The 19,570-nt window shown below is 42.4% G+C and overlaps 1 protein-coding gene across 1 annotated transcript; it reads left to right on the top strand.

Moving 5' to 3' along the window:
- The first annotated feature begins 2,541 nt into the window (after window positions 1-2,541).
- On the top strand, window positions 2,542-19,505 carry LOC120574156 (transmembrane protein 106A-like). Its single transcript, XM_039824340.1, has 8 exons — window positions 2,542-2,714; window positions 9,092-9,271; window positions 10,498-10,561; window positions 12,650-12,803; window positions 13,500-13,640; window positions 15,367-15,410; window positions 16,284-16,337; window positions 18,800-19,505. Exons 2-8 carry the CDS (start codon window positions 9,094-9,096, stop codon window positions 18,918-18,920), a joined length of 756 nt encoding a protein of 251 aa, XP_039680274.1. The 5' UTR covers window positions 2,542-2,714; window positions 9,092-9,093; the 3' UTR covers window positions 18,921-19,505.
- Window positions 19,506-19,570: the final 65 nt, after the last annotated feature.

The raw sequence follows: 19,570 nt of genomic DNA, 5'->3' as shown, positions 1-19,570 counted from the left end.
CCTATGTGAATGCCGCCTAACCAGGGCTCGACTGGGGTAAAATATCAGCCCTGGACTTTTGAGACTCAGACCAACACATGTACGTACATACCAGCCCCTAATGCTGCCGCTTACACTTGATAGTGTACTCACTGAGTCAAAATGGCTGCCTGGCTCTTGAATGGCAAAATAACTAAAGGTTGAGGGTGGTTAACTGTGCTAATGTCTTGCTGCTTCCTGTAGCTCTGCATGGCTTACTGAGAAAGCTTATTTGTTGCGCTAGCTGTCTGTATGGTGTCTTGTTGACTTCTGTCTATATAGTTTAAAGGTGCACTATGAGTTCCTGCACGGTTTCAGCGCAATTTCATTTTTGTCTCAAATCGTAGGCATCTCTCCTTGCTCCGTTAGCTACCTGCCCCCTGAATACACTGTGGAAAAGCCTGGTCTCGGGAGACAACACAGGGGTCGTAAACGTCAAACAAATGCTAGGGGCACAGGCTGTGCACCAAAATATAACCAATCACTCCAGCCAATCACCGACAAGATGGATGGGGGAGGGGGTGAGAGTTAGTGACAGTTTGTCAGTTAGTCATGACAGTTACAGAAACATGGGGGGAGGGGCGAGCTTGCTCTGTTTTGTTTAGAATTAACTTGGAACGTCAACAGAAGTGACGTCATGCAGGAACTCATAGTGCACCTTTAACCTGTACTAATGTCTTGCTGTTTCCTGCTGCTCTGGTCTAAAATCATCTGGCCAAAGGACTACAGTTGAAAATTAGCCGGCTGGCTAACACTGGCACATTTACAGAAATGTTAATTAATGTGTGTTGTCCTTTATAAAATAAAGAATAAGAATAAGAGCATGGGTGTCAACAAGTGACAAGTCTGTAAACTGAAGCTGCATTTTGTCAGCCAAAGACCAAGCATGTGAATGGCCTGTGTTCATATGAACGACAAACAAGTGGGCCAATCACATGATCTCTTTCGATCTAGTCTATATTGATGACGTTCCACTTCCAGGATTGCTCCATTTCCGCAATGTCCTGATTTCTGAGGACTATGGTTAACTGCTCCTCAGATCTCTGCAGGGTAAATCCAGACAGCTAGCTAGACTATCTGTCCAATCTGAGTTTTCTGTTGCACGACTAAAACAACTTTTGAACGTACACACGTTCCACCAAAAACAAGTTCCTTCCCGAGGCTATTTTGCAGAGGCACCGTCATTGTGTCCTAACAGCCCAGGGAACATGGGGAGGGCTCTTAAGAAGCCTGAAATTAAAAGTTTGTTTTTGTCTACATTTTTTAAAATGTATCTTTTAGTGTTGGTGAATGAGTGGTGTAAACAGTTCATTACTTATTATTCCAATAACCACTAAAGATGCATGTGTTTATTTGTTGATGTAGACATTTTTGAGAATGGATGTAATAAAAGCGGAAAGGGGCCACTCAGATTTGTATGTACAGGGCCCAGAAATTGATGCTGCGCCTCTGAGAGCACTGCTGTCATCTCACCACTTGTATGGGTTGTGGTCCAGTTTAAAAAAAAAAAAGCTGAATAACAGCTGAGCTAAACTTCCAAAAATAGCAGTGATGTTACTGGAAATAATTTCAAAATAAAAGTGGAAGGCCATATTGCAATGTCCTGTTACCACAGCCTGTAAGACTTCAACATGGACTCAAATATATTTATTTTGATCAAGCAAATCTATCAAAGAAAAGTCAGCTGAAAATAGGCATTTCTTGTTCCTTCACTGAGCCAAAACAGACACAAGTGCCAATGTTTTTTAATAGATTTATAAAGATCAAGCAGAAAATCCAGAGGGATATGTTAAGGGCAGAATGAAACCTAAACAAACATCAGCTGGCACCTGCTGCAGAATAATGCTACTGAAGATGTATGAGATGTACTAAAATAAGTTTCAGCATAGTAGAGGAAGTATTCCTAACGTTATCTTAAGTATTATTAACCCATATACTGAAAAGCAGTGGTTCTCAAGCTTTTTTCAATAATTTTCCCCCTTTGAACAGTTTTTTTAAGCCATGTACCCACTAACCAGCCCAAATAATTTTTGGTAGAAAAAAAGTCTATATAAAGAGGAACAATACAGCGATGTCAGATTTACTAAACAACAGTCTTGTACCTGGAAAACATTTAAATTCTGATGAAAAAAAGGCGACAAAACCTTGGAAAAAACACAGTAGAAAGAAGGAAGGCAACACTAGGGCGACAAAAGTGACAACAAATTCAAATAAGCGACAAACTTCGAAAAAAGTGACAAAAACTTTGAAAAAATAGACAAAAACAAGAAAAAAGGACAGTAGAAAAAAGTAAGGAAGAAAGGCAAGAATAGGTCAAAACAAACGAGAAAACCTTTAAAAAAAAAAAAAAGGTGACAAACTTCAAAAACAGCGACAAAACTGAAAAACATTTTGCATAAAATGTCACGTAGCCCCTGCAGTCCTCCAAAGTCCCCTTAGGGGTACACGTACCCCCATTTGAGAACCACTGCTGAATATATCGCGATATCAAAGAGATTTACTTTGAAAGTTCCGACAGGAAGTGTTTGTGTGTTGTGTTCCGTGTGGACAGACGGAGGAGGCGTGTGACAACAATAAACGACCACCTGCACCACCAAATGTTATTAGCCAACAAGAAGACCTCGTTGATTCCCAGCAGACACGACTGGAACTAAGGACGCTGTCAACGTTTAAAAAACCCGAAGCTCAGCGGCTAGGTAAGCTTTCAGCAGCCAGTGACACTATGTAAATACTGAGGAACATCTGGAGAGAGGCGGAAATGAAAGTACGACATGAATAGCTTGTTGCGACTGTAGACTAACGTAACAAAACACCGCTCCAAATCCCTGTAACGTAAAGGCTAGCTACATGACATAACATAACATAACATGACGTCTAAAAGGGAGACCTTATTTCTTCAGTGCGCAGTAGACAACAATACACAAGTAACCATGTTTTGATAACTCATGTCATGCTAACTCGTTAAATGAGACTTAAAGAACGCCACAGGAAATCCTTTCTTATTGTGGCTATCAGACTTTACAACATATTTACCCGTTCAAAACGTGCCTGTTCCAACCGGGCCGAACTCTTTAGCTAGCATTGTTTTAAAGTTGAAAGCTCCACCTTAACAGACGTTAAGTAACGTTACATGTAGCTAGCTAAAGAGGTTGGGCTGATATAATGCCTCTCTTTTCACTCGAAGTAAACATGTGAATGCAGGACTTGTACTGTGCGGTATAAACAGTTTTGCTGTTAATAGTTAGCCTAAATAAATACTTAAAAGGCAATGTATCGACATTATAATGATGTCGTGATTCGAGACTAGATAACATCTTAGATTTTGGATATTGTAATCAGGGGCCGGTGTTTCGGTTTAACTGGTTTAACTGGTGATATGTGTTGCTGGCAGGGCTGCACCGCTGCAATAGCCTAAACAATTCTGATCAATTCGCCTCTTTTTCACATTCATTGAAAACATTACGGTAGGAACGGGTTGTTGGGAAAGTAGGTTTGGACCCGACAGATATAACGACGCTGAACTTGGCTCCACATTCGCTCCGGTTCTCTTTAAGTTTCGATTCCACCTTAAAAAATGCCTGTTTCAGCCATTGGGTGGCATTGTTTATCTCAAAATTGTACATATAGCCTACATAACAACAGATGCTGACTTTGCACTGCCCCCTAACGGCCAAATATGCTTGTCCGTTGAATTTCTCACCTGATTCACATACTATAGATTATAATGTTTCCAATGATGCCCCATATGTCCATGTTTACTGTAGAATTATGGAGAAAATCGAGTTCGAAAATACATATTTTGACGTTGATATTGTCAAATGATCTTGACTTCGCAGTTTGAAGTGTGGTCCTTGGAAAAGCTCCCAGCATAATGTTTTGAGGTCACTCAACATGGGGAACGCTCTCTTCAGAATTGGGGAGTTTAGAACTGGGAGCCTTCCCACGTCCCAGCCACATGAACACGCTAATATTCATAAAGCGTAACTGGTAATAACCAATTATTAAAAATATGTATTAAAAATTAAAATATGTATTTTTGACCTTGATTTTCTCCATAATTCTACAGTAAATATGGACATATGGGGCATCATTGGAAACATTATAATCTATAGTATGTGAATCAGGTGAGAAATTCAACGGACAAGCTTATTTGGCCGTTAGGGGGCAGTGCAAAGTCAGCATCTGTTGCAATAGCAACGTCAAAATATGTATTTTTGAACTCGATTTTCTCCGTAATTCTACAGTAAATATGGACATATGGGGCATCATTGGAAACATTATAATCTGTAGTATGTGAATCAGGTGAGAAATTCAACGGACAAGCATATTTGGCAGTTAGGGGGCAGTGCAAAGTCAGCATCTGTTGTTATGTAGGCTATATGTACAATTTTGAAATAAACACTGCCACCCAATGGCTGAAACAGGCATTTTTAAGGTGGAATCGAAACTTAAAGAGAACCGGAGCGAAAGTTCAGCGTCGTACAGATATACATGAACAAATGAGCCGTTTTTGTTACGAAAATATCACTCGTTGTCTGGCGAGTGTACGTCGTGTGTCTCTACCACGGTCTCTGACTGTAAACCATGCATGGACACACCGATTTTTTTTTTTTAGATTATCTAGTGACATTCACGCTTTAGTTAGTTATAAAACGGTGTCCAACCTATAGGTAGGCCTATTATAGATAACAAACAAGCTAACAACAAAAACATGAGCACAAACCTGATATTTCACTTTTCCACACCTGCGCCTAATATCCAAATCGCTATAAAATGGGAGTTTGACCGTCCTGAGTCCTGTCCAAATGTGAGGAATGAGTAGTAGTGTAGACTACCATAGTGATGAGAATGATGCACGTCCGTAGAATTCAATATAAAACACAATCAACGGGATAGAAGTTGTGTCACAAATTAATCTGGCATCAGGCGTTGCCATCGCCACAAACATTACGTGCGAAGACCTCCGAAAGTATGTTTCACTTATCCCTGTATGAAAGCATCTCAAATCAACTTGAAGTCAGATTAATAACGGAATGATAGGCTACAAATATAACCCTGATAACGGAAAAGTTTTGGAAAACGCACTGACGTTTGCAGTAGCCAATTATGAACAGGCATCGACACAGCCACCTACGTTGTCAGTCTTCGTTCTTGCAACGGCATCACAAGTTAATTCAATAACAGTACAACATGGATTAAGTGTGTTGAGATCTGTTAATATTTCAATACAGCCTGTAAGTAAAACAGAAACTACATATGAGGTTTTGACAGCTGTCAGCTGTGGCAAAATGTGATCCGCTCAGATTAACTTGTGATACATAGGCATTTAAAATAGAAATGTAATTATATTTCTGTGGGCTGCGTAGATGTGTTATGCTAAAAGCTAAAGGCTCATCACAGCCACATTATTTAATATTCATTATGCCTACTCATTCATCCAGATAAGATAAGACGGCATCTCTCTCATATTGCAACAAGTGCATATTGCATATTGCACCGTGGGTCGGAGAGAAACGTATTTTCAATTGCTCTGTATGTCTGGCACATATTGCAGAATTGAAAAAATAATGTTGACTTGACTTGAAGTGGCAGGAGTTCGATCCAGTCTGGGCTCAATAAAGTATATCTTATGTTATTGAATGTCTGAATATCTGCAGTAAAATGATTAGGAAACACTACAATTACAGATATCTACAATCCAATTGTTAATAGTTATCTTAATTTTAGATATCCATAATGAGAAAAAAAACATTCCAGATATTGTGTAATTTGAAATATTCAAATCTTCACTATGCCTGGTAAAAATATTCACAAAGTAGAAGCCAGCTTCCAAATTCTTCTTTTATTTTGTTGACATATTCGAGTCAAAGGGTTTTACAGAGGGAATTTTATTTTAGATATATCCTCACTGCATAAATCAGAATATGGTGTCAATAGCCATAAAACATAAATTTTCACAAAATTTTTTAGTATTACTTTTTTTTTTTTTTTTTTACACATTTTTAGTATTGAAAATGTCACAGGTCGATCTGGGTGTCTCCGTGCGTGGCTTGCAGTGAGTGCACACTCGCCAGACAACGGATGATATTTCGTAACGACACCGGCTAATGTTTGCATCTGTCGGGACCAAAATTGATGCTCAGCAACTCATTTCTATCGTCAAGTTTCACAAGACACCGACAAATGAATGTGAAATAGAGGCGAAGCGATCAGCATGTTTATTTCCTGGTTAGTCGGGAATGGGTCCTGAAGGGCCACGCCTACACCACATCTGCCTCTATCACCAGTTAATTCAAAAACACCGGCTTGTGTGTGTGTGTGTGTGTGTTGTTTTGTGTGTGTGTGTGTGTGTGTGTGTGTGTGTGTGTGTGTGTGTGTGTGTGTGTGTGTGTGTGTGTGTGTGTGTGTGTGTGTGTGTGTGTGTGTGTGTGTGTGGTTACAAACCTTTACAGGTGTGTAGTTGAGACCAAAATAGGGTCTAAATACTAGCAATCAGCCCCCACCCCCATTTTAATGAATTAATAAACCCCTGGACAGTAATATTTCAGATGTGTTTGAGCAAGATTTCTGCTCATGTTCAAAACTTTGTGCACATTCAAAATATATCTGTGTTCTCTGAGATTTGGAGGAGTCGTGAGAAAAATAATGAGAAAATGCACACACATAGTAATGAGAAAATGTCTGTGTTACCAGACTGTTCTAGCTCTTCTGTTATTTTTACCTTTACCCACTTAGACATTATATCTACATTACTGAAGATTATTTATCTAAAATCTCATTGTGAAGATATTTTGTTAAAGCACCAATTGTATATAACCCTATATCATCACAATATCAAGGTATTAAGACAAGAATATCGTGATATCTGATTTTCTCCATATTGCCCAGCCCTATGGTTGAATAAAGCTTTATTTCAGATCTCACCTATTGGGATTAGAAATTCTACCACATAGTCCAATACCCTTATCATACATTAAGCCATCATTTCAGTTTCATTCAAATAATTTAATTTCCATTTCCATCTCTAACATATACTCGCATCTACATGTAAATGCACTGATAATAGCAATATTCTGCTTTTTATTTACACATATTGGCACAAGGTGGTGTTTCTCTCTTTTCTACATTGTGGTGACATCGCAGGTTTTCAAATTGCTTTTCTCGGCTAGGGTGAAGTCTTTCAAATATGAAAAAGTCCATGGATTAAAAATTCAGAATACGTAAGCCTTTTTTTTTGCCGCAGGAGGATTTTTCGTAGCAGCGGCCACTGGACGCTCTTCCTGAGTGCCTGGATAGCTTTTAGATCCTAATGTCCTCCTTCCTCTTTCATTCAGTTTAGTCAACCATTTTCTGACCACAAATATGCAAATATACATGCAGAGGCACATAGTTCATCCTTTTTGTTTAGTTTTTATTAGTTGTAGCAGACCTTTTACACACTGCATCGGTAAAAGTTTTGTGGACACCAGAACATTCCACCCATATGTAATTGCTGAATGTGTCAATCCAAAGGACAGGTTACATTCTTCCAGTCTGTCCTAAAACAATAGTCAGGTGATCGTGTAAAGATCTCCTGTCCATACTGGAACATACGAGATCCCTTCTAAAAGTGACTTCAGTGTAAGTGATAGGGGACACAAGCCACAGTCCTGATTCCATGCAAGCACACATTCCAAAGTTCAGAGGAAGCTAATGTCTGGTCCACACTTACTCCGAGTTGATTAAACCAACTCGAATCAGCTGTTCTGGAACCAAAAACTCAGTTTTCCATCTCCGGGTAAATCAGGGTTAGACTCAGAGTTTGTTAAACCTCCTTCCTGAAACGGGCCCCTGGTCTTCCTGTTTCTCCAATATCACAACCCCAGAATTTTTTTCAAAACCGTTAACAACCCTCCTAAGCCAAGAGACTGAAGCCACCCCAATGATCTGTGAGCATTTTTTTTTTTAATCCTTCTTTACAACCAAAATAAATGAAATAAAACTCCAGATTGGTCATTGGCCACCACTACAACATCCTGTACCTTGCTCAGTAGCTTTCAGCACCTTTCACTGTGCACTGTAAAGGACATAATGGCCAAATTGAAGTCCTTTTTAGATTTCATGGCTGCAAGCGTTCTCAGATTTGTTTTAACAGTGTTGGTCCGATGCTGGTATCGATTGTAAATAGATCTCGGTCTACTGGTTTTAGAGAAGTATTTAGTTTAATTTAAGTTGATTTATTTTTTGAAAACGTATATTTTTGATACCTTTCAATCAGGTCTGTGTGCACGCCATAGCACTGAATCTGCTCTAAACAAAGTAACAAACAACCTTTTACTCACAGCTGTTGCTGGTGATTGTTCAATTTTGATACTTCTGGATTAGACCTTCACCTACACACTGGTTAAAGAACGTGGCCACATGCGGACCAGACCACCTCCCAAATGTGGTCTGAGTGATCGGATGTTAATGAGTCCTCAATGTCTTCTGGGTGCATTCGCAGCTATACTACTAAGAACCGTCCACGTATGATCCCATCACTCAGGATTTTGTTAAAACCAGTTCAGTCAGGACCACTTTGTCAAAATAGATTTATTCTTCTGCAGTTTGTATCTGGCGGTATGGCTCTGTTCTGGGGCCTCCCCCACACCTCCACGTCCGTACGTGATAAGCATGAGGCAGGGAGAGCACACCTCCCTTCCCTTCCATGTGCGTGTATGGAAAGCCTTAAGCGGGGAGAGCAGCAGTGCAGGATCCCCGTAGGGTACAGAACAGAGCAGCATCAATGACAGAGACACAACGTCTGACATCATGGGTTTAAAAGGAGAAGCTCTTGTGGAGGTGGGTTGCACGCGCTAGCAGCAATGCTGCAAGGTAGGCTGGGAAAAGCAGTTTAAATAGAGCGCGCTGTTTGGGAAATCCAATCACAAGAGGGAATCAGCTGAGCCATCAGCTGGTGTGTGCTGGCTTAGGAGCCGTCAGCTACGAGCTGAGATAATAGCCGAGCTTGACTCCGTGACCTGCCAGAACTTAACGCTTATGCTTCATTTTTTTACTTGACTAGTAACTGAAATGTTTTGTCGTGTGTCTACAGCTATGGGGCGGGGTCCCAGCAAGTGTGATGATGGCAGCGGGGGGGCGGGGTCACAGCACAGTGGCAGTGGCCAGGACAGTGACAGCCGGCCTATAATTGACAAGAATGACAGCAGGAGACGGAGCTCTGGAGAGACGGCGCACTGTCCCACCTGCCAGGGTACTGGACGTATACCCAGAGGTAACACTCGCACTCGCACACTCTAATAAGGGGGAATAAGGATGTTTCTCCAGCAGGGTGCTGGGGAGTGCTTTATCTTGAACCCAGAACACCCTCCACCATGTGTCACACCACACCGGGAGCGTCTCGGGGGCGGAGCAATTTGCTCGCCCGATTCGCAGATTTCGTTGTTTTTTTAAATTAAACTTCCACTTCCTGCCTGGCCTGTTAAATGCCTTGCGGCACTTTCAAAAATAAACCTGGCGCGTATTTTTTAGCTTGAGCTTGAGCGGAGAGGCGCTTCTGGGACGCTTCTGGAACGTTCGTCGTCGACAGCTGGTGGAATCGCAAGCGTTGTCACGAGTGGCCGCAATTGCTGACGGCGGCCGTGGCGCCGCGGGACACAGCGCAGATGCGCATGGTGAAATCTAGGGGTAAGAAGTTCAAGAACACTCTATCCTAGAGCACCAGCACCAACGATTATTTCTATTAAAAACTAATTTCCCCAAAACTATTAAATCTATTGATCATTTTTTTTCTTTTAATCATTTTACGTACGAATCACAAACGCGTTGTTTGAGCTATGTTACTGGTTACTGGTTGCACGGCGTTCGACGTTCATGACCAAGATGGCGCCCGCATGTAAACATGAAAGCTACTGTCTTTCTAATCTATCTTTTAAATAAACTGTCTGTATACTTACAAAATTCTCAATGCTTCGGTTTACGTGTAGGGACCCTCATTATGCTACCATGGAAGCGTGGTGCTATTTTGAGCCTTTTTAGTGGTAGAAAATAGCGATTTACCATGTGCCCCAAATGCTAGCGTTGGCAGCTAACCACCGGTTTGCGGTAGCTTGTTTAAAGCTAGAGACGCATTTGATTAGCATGAAAACAGATCTCAGAGAACGTTTGACTCGGTACACATATGTTATTAACCCCTAGGTTCATTTTGGGCCAGAATTGTCCTTTTTAAATAGAGCGTGACTGATAAATTGACAGCATATCTGAGTTTTTTTCAGTCTCAAAATCGCTCAGGCTCCAGCGCTTCAACAAAATGAAACACTGATGCCAAAACTGTTTTTAAGAACTGACGTAGGATATCGTCGTTATTGTTGTGGTTTGGCACTGACACTAGCATTTCACTTTGGCAGTTGAACACAAACCTAAAAGGATCCAACTTCTCACAATATCAAACCTGCTCCTACATCATCCTTGATATGAAACCACGTCCCATGTGTGTTACAGGTCAGGAGTGCAAGCTGGTGGCTGTCATCTCCTGTAATGACCAGCGGCTGAGACCCAGACACACGTAAGAAATAAATACTCAGCACCTTAATCCTTAAACCTACATCTATGGAGAGATTCAGACAGCAGACCTGTATCAGACCAGTGGACACTGGTCAAACCCAGGAAGTGACCTTAGCAGAGAGGACAATATGGTTTTGATGTCATTTTTTTGGTCACGCATGCAGACTCTTCTCTGTTTCTGTCTCTCCTCTACTGTCCGTGTGGGCGTCCTCACACACAGGGTGGACAGCAGAGCAGAGAGGCTGCAGAGGAGACAATGACACCTGGTGAAGTGATGGAAGATATTATTCCAGTTAACGTCAACTTCGCTTGTTACTGTGCGTGCAATAACACCTTTTGTGATTTAAAAAGCCAAAAAGAGTAATTTACCAAAGCACGTGCATGCTCAACAAGCATAAACTTGCAGAAAAGCAATATGTTCAACAGTCATGTCCGCAGTCTGATGTGCACAGCTGATAGCCAGAGACAGCCAGATGTTGCAGTGTATGATGGAGACAGACATAACAAAGGGTCGTACATGACCCAATAACAGTCTCCCACCTACGCTACATTAAATACCTCATCACATACAAAGTTGTCTCTGGCTGCTTAACAGGCAAGTTCTAGCACTTCCATGTATAAAGTATGTTTTGTATTTTTTATATTTGATACGGAAACATTTGAGAATTAACACTTTGCAAAGCGGTGTTGTGTAACACTAGGTCCAGACAGTTTCTTCATCTTAGCTTAACCTCCAGACGCCCAGAGCAAAGTCTCCTGACGTAAAGCCTGCCAAGGGTGACGGACTTTAAGGCCTAGCATGAAAAGCATAAGAAGCATATTTTTGCTGCAGAAGTCATGAAGGAGGGTAGGCTGACGCATGCATTTATGAACCATAAAGATAGACCACCAACACGGGTTTAACCTGGGCCACTGTGTCGGCCTGATAGGGTTCTACGTTATAACATGAACATGAGTCTGAGTCTGTTTCATTGGACTGAAATGGACTGATTATGTTTTGTATAGTTGGGACGTAATGCTTTTGTCTCGATTCGATTCTTTCCCGATACATGAGTGCCGATTCAGTTTGTATTGCGATTTTCATTGCGATTTGATAGTATTGGGTATTGCGATTATCTTTTCCTTCCTTAACAAAAACAAAAGTTGAATAATACACTTCTAGAGACAATATATCATGAGACATTTCTTACAACTGTTTTCTAAGAAGAATGCACATCACATGTCAAGGCAGTTACACACACAGTCTGGCGAGGTCAGTGGCTCGAGTCTGTTCCGTGCCGTCGTCCGTTGGAGGAGCCGTCTGCCTTCATTTTGGCCGACCTGACATGCTCAGTCGGAGACAGGGCAGTCGGGACTCGCCCGGACATGGCAAGCGGGATGACGGTGACTAAGCCTCTCAAAATCTGACGAAAATCTGTTACACTGACCGTTGTCGATCTGAAATGAAGACAGATTCAGCAACTGCACGGCCTATTTCTCGCTTAAAATGTTTTCAGAAACCCGTTTCGGTGAACTATTTTAGTACAATATCAGATCGTGTTCTGAACGAGTCGCCATTAATGGCCAGTTGAAAAATCCAAAATCCGGAAGCAGCAGCCAGACCCACGTGACGCGTTCGTCCAATCAGCTGCCGGTTTTCATTTTTTGGGCGACAATACAGATTATCGCCGCCTGCTGTTATGGAGACGTATTACGTCTCGTCTCTTTAGCGTGTTCTTTTGACCAACTCTGGGAGACTGCTCAGTCCAACTGGCTTTTCTGCCGACGGTTGCCGTCTGGTTGGTGTGTAACGGCCAACAGTCAGTCAGTCTGACATTTATTTACTTTATCAAGAAGAACATAACATGGATTATCAGCTTTTTCTGCTTTCGCTCTGTTTTGCTGGAAACAGATATGGTGTAGTCGCCGTCGGCGGTACCATAGAAACAGAAAATATTTAGGTCAATCATTGGTAAAAAAAAATAAAAAAATATCTATTCTAGGAAAAGAATCGATTTAAAAGAAATCGTCACAACAACAAAAAATCACGATACATTAATTTTTTTTTTTAACCCCTAATGTTTTGATGATGTGTTTCCTCCTCTCTCAGGAAGCTTTACGTTGCTGTGTCTGTTGGTGTGTGCCTCCTGGTCAGCTCCTTGGTGTTGTTCTTCCTGTTTCCTCGCTCTGTCCTCCTTTCTCCAGTATCCGTCAAGTCATCCTTCGTTTACTTCACTGACGACTACGTCCAAATTAACATCACGGTGGGTAGAGGGAGAGTGAAAGAGGAGTGAAAGCTGGGATGGATGAGGAAAGAGAAGTGAGAGGTGTGAATGGACCAGTGGCAGTTGTATAAACTGAACAAGTGAAGCCAAAAAATCTGCATCGCCCCCTGGTGGCTGGCTGCAGTATAGATCATAAGCCCCGCCCGCTCATCGTTAGTGGATGGGACATGTACCACACTAAAAAATAAATAAAAGTACACTTCAAATAATTTTTTTCCAAAGATGGTTTCTGTCATTTTAGGTAGTTCTGATCGCGCCGATGTTTGTTGAAGTGTTCATTTTTTCTGATCAGTTTGGTTTTTATTACTTATTTGATGCTATAAAAACTGGGTGAAACGTCATGATTGACAGCTGGGATTGAGCGCTGATTGGTCAGGCGGGTGTGTGGGCGGGACTTTGATACCGCGGCTCCACCGCCCGATCATTTCCACGCAGATTCTGGCTGCAAAATTACAAGAAGGCGGCTCCTGTATCCGGGACAATTTGGCTTCACTTTTCCACAGTGGGAGGACGCGGGAGACACGTCCTCCATCTTGTCTATGGGATGGAAGGATTGATCGAATGAGTCGTCATTTCTTTAATAGTTATTTCTTGTAGTAGCAATGTCACTTTTTTTTTCCTCATTTTAGGGCGATGAATTATGTGTTCTAAAATCCCAACTGTGTTTCCTTGTAGAATGTGCTGAACATCACCAACCGCAACTTTGCGACGGTGCACGCCTACAATCTGACGGTACAGGCCCTGAACTTCGAAATGGTGGTGGGAACAGTTTCCATTGAGAACGTCACCTCTCTCAAACCTCTATCCATCATAATGGTGAGACATCTTCCCAACCTCACAGGAACACATGCGTAGTATCATCTAGGGATGGACCTCTATACACTATACTCTCTCTTAAAACATAAGCAAGGCACTAAACCCCCCAACTGCTCCAGTGGAGCTGCTCAGTTGCCATCAGATCCGACTGGATGTCCTGGGCAGCTTCCAGGTGTGCATGTGGAACTATGTTTTTTTTTGTTTTTGTTTAATTCAACCTTTATTTAACCAGGTAGGCCGATTGAGAACAAATTCTCATGTGCAACGACTATTAGACTAATGTCTAAGTAGTATGGCATTACAATAGTCCAAGTAAAAATACTGAGTGTAGTACAGAGTCTATATACAGTTTGTGCAAATGGAATAATGCAAAAGAGCATTAAACAAATATGACAAAAGTGAGAATGTGCCTCTATGCAATGGAGCATAACATGAGTGTGAACAGGGAACTCCTGAAAAAGAGAGCCTGGCTTTCAGCAAAGTCTTCCTGGTTCAATTAAGGATAACCAGTAGAAAAAGCATGTCCCTTGTTAACCTGCCATCCCCCCTCTCCGTCCCCTAGTAGCAGAGAGAGTGCAGACGCAGAATATGTTAGTCTAGTCTGCCTGACACAATGGTTCTATATTTGACTGAGGTTTGTGCGAGGTAGAATCTATGGCCTTGACCATGGCTCTGAAATATCAGTAGTATGGTCCGGGAGGGTCGGACGTACTTTCCGCGTTCCGTGGACAGCTGTGGACTCGCCACAATGTTCCAGGCATCGTCAGGCACACATACATGCAACCGCATTTCTGGAACCCGGCAGTCTTATCGATTTAGTGACGTGCCACTTGGCTCTCCGCTGTAAGCGCCGTCCAGCAAAGAAAAGTAACCTTTCACCGGTCTCCTTTTTATGATTGTTACCGGCTGAGAGACAGGCGGCCATGTGGCCAACGTGTGGATGTGACGTAAAGTTAGTCCGACAGGGTTTGTTATGGGAAGTGAGGCTCTCCCGTGTGTAGAAAAGTACCAATGCAATGTTATCGCAACGTCTCCCGGCCATTTTTCACCGCAGAGTTGCCAGAAAGCTGCTACCAGCCAGGCTAAAGCTAATATTGGCCTAAAGAAACAAAGCGTCTATCCCAACTAACGTTAGGGTTCGGAGCCGCGACGCTGGAAACGTAACACTAATCTACAACAGAAGTCTGTCTGATATAACGTCATTTACACTGGATCTCATCTATGTTGAGTTGGAACATCTCCTAGGTCTTGCACAAATCCCACATTCCTTCATGTCTAATACATCTCTACCACAGAGATGGACTAACATATTATTGGTTTGGGTCTTGTCATAGGATTTGTTGACAATAAGAATAATCTAGACTCTCACCAGCATTAGCCTTTAACATACACTTTACACGGTGAAAGTTGGCGCATTATTTTGTCTGTAGAGACAGGAAAATATAGAACACAGAAAATGTCTGATTTTGAAATAATTGTACAATCATTCAGTAGAAGTTGTTGCTTTACATTTCTGATGTAATGAAACAATAACAGTGGAACGTTGTTCATTACATTGTAGCAGTTTCACGTGATTTCACATACACTTTGCCATATTGTGTGTTGATATCAGAAAAATCCTCTTCATTCATATTGTGCTATTGATGAATGTAACTTGTGGCCAGTGTAAATACTTGTGGGGTGAGGCATGGGAATGATTTGCTTTTGCCTCTTTCCTTCCTTCCAGTACTCCTTTGTGATCCCCATCAGGCTGAAAGACCCTGACCTGAGGTGAGCTGCCATTCTTACTTACTGTATCTTCTTCCTGATTTGTAAAATTCTCTCGGGCACATCTTTCGAAATAACAGCAAATTGTGGCGCCGGGCCTGTTTTGACCTGGTATTAAAACTATGTAATCTGAGTGGTCGGATCATAAGTGGACCGCTCCAAGGACAGGTGTGAATGCACCCAGGACGCATTGAGATCTGATTACTCAGACCACATTCGGAGCTGGTCTAGGCCGCATTTGGCCACATATTTACAGCAGTGTGTACGGGGAGTGTGTCCTGGTCCACATTAAGGACCGCGTGCTCAACTGTGAGCAGAACTAAGTACTCATTCAAAGTATTTCTCATGTCACAGAAGCCACAGTGTGAATCGTGTCTCAGACAGACTGTCGCCAGCGCTTTTTCAGAGGAACAGCTGATCTTTATACACATTGACACCACCAGCCTATATGCAAGATAAAATGGTGAGGTTGTTTTGCATATAGAGCGGGGAAGTGAGATCTGATGACAAGTGGTCACTCACGGCGCATGTGGAGACGGCCAGGTGTGAACTAACATTCTTACAGCTGTCCACTTGTCATCTGAAACCAAGTCAAAACAGGCCCTTTGTTTGAACAACGAAAATGTTAGAGGTGAGAAACGTGTTAGGCGGTTGGCGGTGAAGAGAATCACTTAACCTAACCCCTGTAAGGCGGGGTTTATGACCTATACTGCAGCCAGCCACCAGGGGGTGATTGAGATGTTTTGGCTTCGCTTATACAGTCTGTGCATCAACCCCTGGAATAGTGTGATTATTGTGTTGTATAAATACGGCACTATGCCATTTGTTTTGGCACCACCACTCATTAGCTGTTTTTACCACTTTTTTTCTCTGCAGGAACTACTGCAGGAAGGCTTCCTTGCCGGTCCACATTCTGTATCTGCACTTACAGTAAGTATCGTCATATGTCCAGTAATGTGTCAGGGTACCGGGCGCTCTGTGCCGGGCGCCAGAATACCACATGCAAAGACAGTTTCAAGGTCGGGGAAAAATACCAAACATTTGGAGCTCTTGCAAATATGGTTCAAGGTGCTAAAATGTTCATTAATAGCAATAACATTTTGAAACCTTAGAATATATCACATCTTTATTTTAAAAGCACCTTTTTAATGAGCTCTCCGTAGGTTTACAACACACGACAATGGACTAAAGGCCTTTTTATGGTTGTGCAGAGGCTCCACGCAGAGCTTTCGCCGTAGCCTACATAAGCGGCCTGATGTTTATACTTGTGTGTGTGGGGAGAGGGTGATAGAGTGAGGGAGAAGTGAGAGAGTGACGGCAACATTGTCCTGCTAAATAAACTAAACTAAATTAGCTTTGGAGCTAATGACTCTAGACTTGACTCTAGAGTCATAGTGAGAGAAACAAAGTGTCTCCCCTGTTCTTTCTGACCACGGTGGGAAATCTGTAGCCGGAGAAGTTAACCCTCTCCTTGATCTCACGTTGTTTATGGAGAAGGAGAACCAGGAAATGAGTCAGAGGGGGAAATGCAACGCTACCAAGCCTACGCGACGTGTAGTTAAATCTTTTGAGAGGTGCACGTCAGGCTTCGGCGTTGGGTCCGTGTCTCCACATACCTACGTACGTAGCCACGGCGTTGATTTAACGCAGACTCATAAATCACGCTTAAGGAGGAGCCAGACCCACGGTGCCCAGAGCCTCTTAGCGTCGCCCACACTCACCATCCGCATTCTACTGGCCGCTACTTTGGTCCGGCAGTGCACACAGCCTCCAGAGCCGCCAAGCAAAAATATACATCGGAGCTGTGGCTCAGGTGGTAAGAGCGGTCGCCTAAAAATCGGAAGTCCTTGGGCTAGACACTGAAAATCCCAAATTGCTCCTGATGCTGCGCCATCGGTGTGTAAAGATGTGTGAATGCTGCCATACGAGGTGGCACTCGGCGTGAATGGTTCCTGTACTATGTAAAAGCGCGTTGAGTAGTTGTTAAGACTAGAAAAGCGTTATATAAATACAGTTTACGTCGCAGCAACATCTACATCGGAGCTACTCCACCGGCTTTGGAGGCCGAGGCCCGTGTTCAAGTGGCGAAAAGACCGTATGTGCATCACAAGATGTATTTAAGAACTAAAATTATAGAGAAATACTAAAGATTTAAAGCAGGTTTAGGGTCTTTAAAGGACCTCCTGTAAGAACTGTCCAAAAAAAACAGTTGTGCAATCAAAACTATTATATTCTCCATGTTTCCACTTCAGTATCCTTCTAAAGGCTCGTTACCAGTGCTGAGACTACTGCCAGAGAACAGAGGAATAACTTCTGCCCCAGTTTGTGCTGTGAAGCCAAAGTTCATGCGACTCTTAGTGAACAGATAAAACAATCCTCCACAGAGCTTTAGTCCCGTACTTCAGAAGAAAAAACATCAGTGTTTGCCTTTATTTGATTATACTTCAAATGCCAGCTGTGTTACTCCATGCAGCATCCAGGAACAGTTTGAAAGCTGTTGTACATGTCACTACTTTGAACTTTGAACACTGTTGCTGCTTCTTTGATGCATAAGGAAAGAGAGCAGTGTTAACAACATAAAGGGTTTGGAAGTGCAACTATTTGCTTAGTACATACTGTGTATACACACACACACACACAAACACATACTTTCTTTGTAAGTCTTATTTACATGCCTTGTTAAAGGATAAAGTAAACCAGCAATGTGCTCTCTCAATACTTTCTGTATTGAGAGAACCCAAGACCCGACCCCGGATAAGCTGGTGACGATGGATGGATAGGTGGATACGACGGTGTATGTGGGATTGAGTCGAAATAAAGTCCAGTGTGCGTTCATGGTGATGAAGAAACATGTCAGCCAGTGCAACGGAGCGGCTCATTGATGTGTTTCTGGACAAACAAGGAACTCTGTGATACACACACAATACCTTTTCTTTTTTTTAAACAATGACTTTATTGATTTTTGTTTACTTACAATAAAACCTCTATTGAACAAGTCCCCCCCCTCCCTGACCCAACCAACAACAGTTGGAGTTTCTCTCCTAACATCTGTCATACTACGAGAGCCAAAAAGCAAAACAAAAACAGAACGCAAATGACAAGACGGTATTATATACACAGAACAATGGTACCACTAGCAAACTCATGATACGCATGCATACCAAAAGTTGAGTTTGCACCTTTGCTATCACCCTCCAAGACATGTCTCAGTCCTTTCCCCCTTCCGGGGTTCCCCACCTGCCTCAGTCCGAGGTACCCTGTCCCGCATGTTCCCTCTGTAGAAGCTCCACTCTTCACGAATTGGTCCACAAAATACTGCGAGATAGATAGATAGATAGATATGTGTGTGTATATGTATAATTCTGCTATGCTTTGCCTTCCTTTTCCTGCAGGATGTCTATGACTGTGTACTACCTGGCCCACTATGAGCAGCTCTCCCTGGAGACGTACGAGTACATCGACTGTGGAGCAAACAGCACCGTACCACACAGTGTGCAGCCTCCACCACCCTGATGGATTGATGGATGGGATGGATGGATGGAATGGATGGAAAGGAAAGATGAATCTGAGTGACTAAATGAAGAATAGACTATTTATACCCCATCCTATTGTGAGGGAAGGATAAGTACAAGTGCACCACTCTCACCATCTCTACCTTACTCGTACTTGTACAGTGAACTAAACCCAGAAAGAAAATTGACATTGATTGGATGTCGATAAAAGGCCAACGGCAAGGTTAAAGCAGCGAGGATACTGTGACAGTATGAATGTTGGATCAGAATTGCCCCCCCTCCGAGTTCCTGAAAATATTCTGAATCAGTCCCGAGCTTTTGTTATTGAAAGTTATCGGTTATGTGAAAACGTTGTGGTCGTTTGTGTTGAAAACTGTCTGAAAAGCCATATTTAATAACTGCAAGAGCATCTAATATTGCTTAATTACGTTTTGTAATTGTTACATGAGCGGAAAAAGTAAGGTACTTCACAGGTATCGACCAATTACCGGCCTGGCCGATTATCGGGGGCCGATATTTGGCAATTAGCAGATTATCTGTATTAGTGTTTTATTTTAGTTAATGAATTAAAAAGTATGCTACTTTGGCTCGGCTACAGCTCTGTAAGCAGACACCTCCAAACACACTGTTGCCATGTTAAGACTTCAGGAA

This window comes from Perca fluviatilis, chromosome 15, assembly GCF_010015445.1.
Source record: "Perca fluviatilis chromosome 15, GENO_Pfluv_1.0, whole genome shotgun sequence".
Taxonomy (NCBI): Eukaryota; Metazoa; Chordata; class Actinopteri; order Perciformes; family Percidae; genus Perca; species Perca fluviatilis.
Note: the sequence above shows the minus strand (reverse complement) of the source record. Positions and strands in the feature narration are given on the sequence as shown.

Coding starts and splice junctions, on each gene's coding strand:
- LOC120574156 (XM_039824340.1), top strand. CDS start 9,094: ATGGGGCGGGGTCCCAGCAAGTGTGATGATGGCAGCGGGGGGGCGGGG. Junction 9,272..10,497: donor TACTGGACGTATACCCAGAG/GTAACACTCGCA, acceptor TGTGTGTTACAG/GTCAGGAGTGCAAGCTGGTG. Junction 16,338..18,799: donor ATTCTGTATCTGCACTTACA/GTAAGTATCGTC, acceptor CTTTTCCTGCAG/GATGTCTATGACTGTGTACT.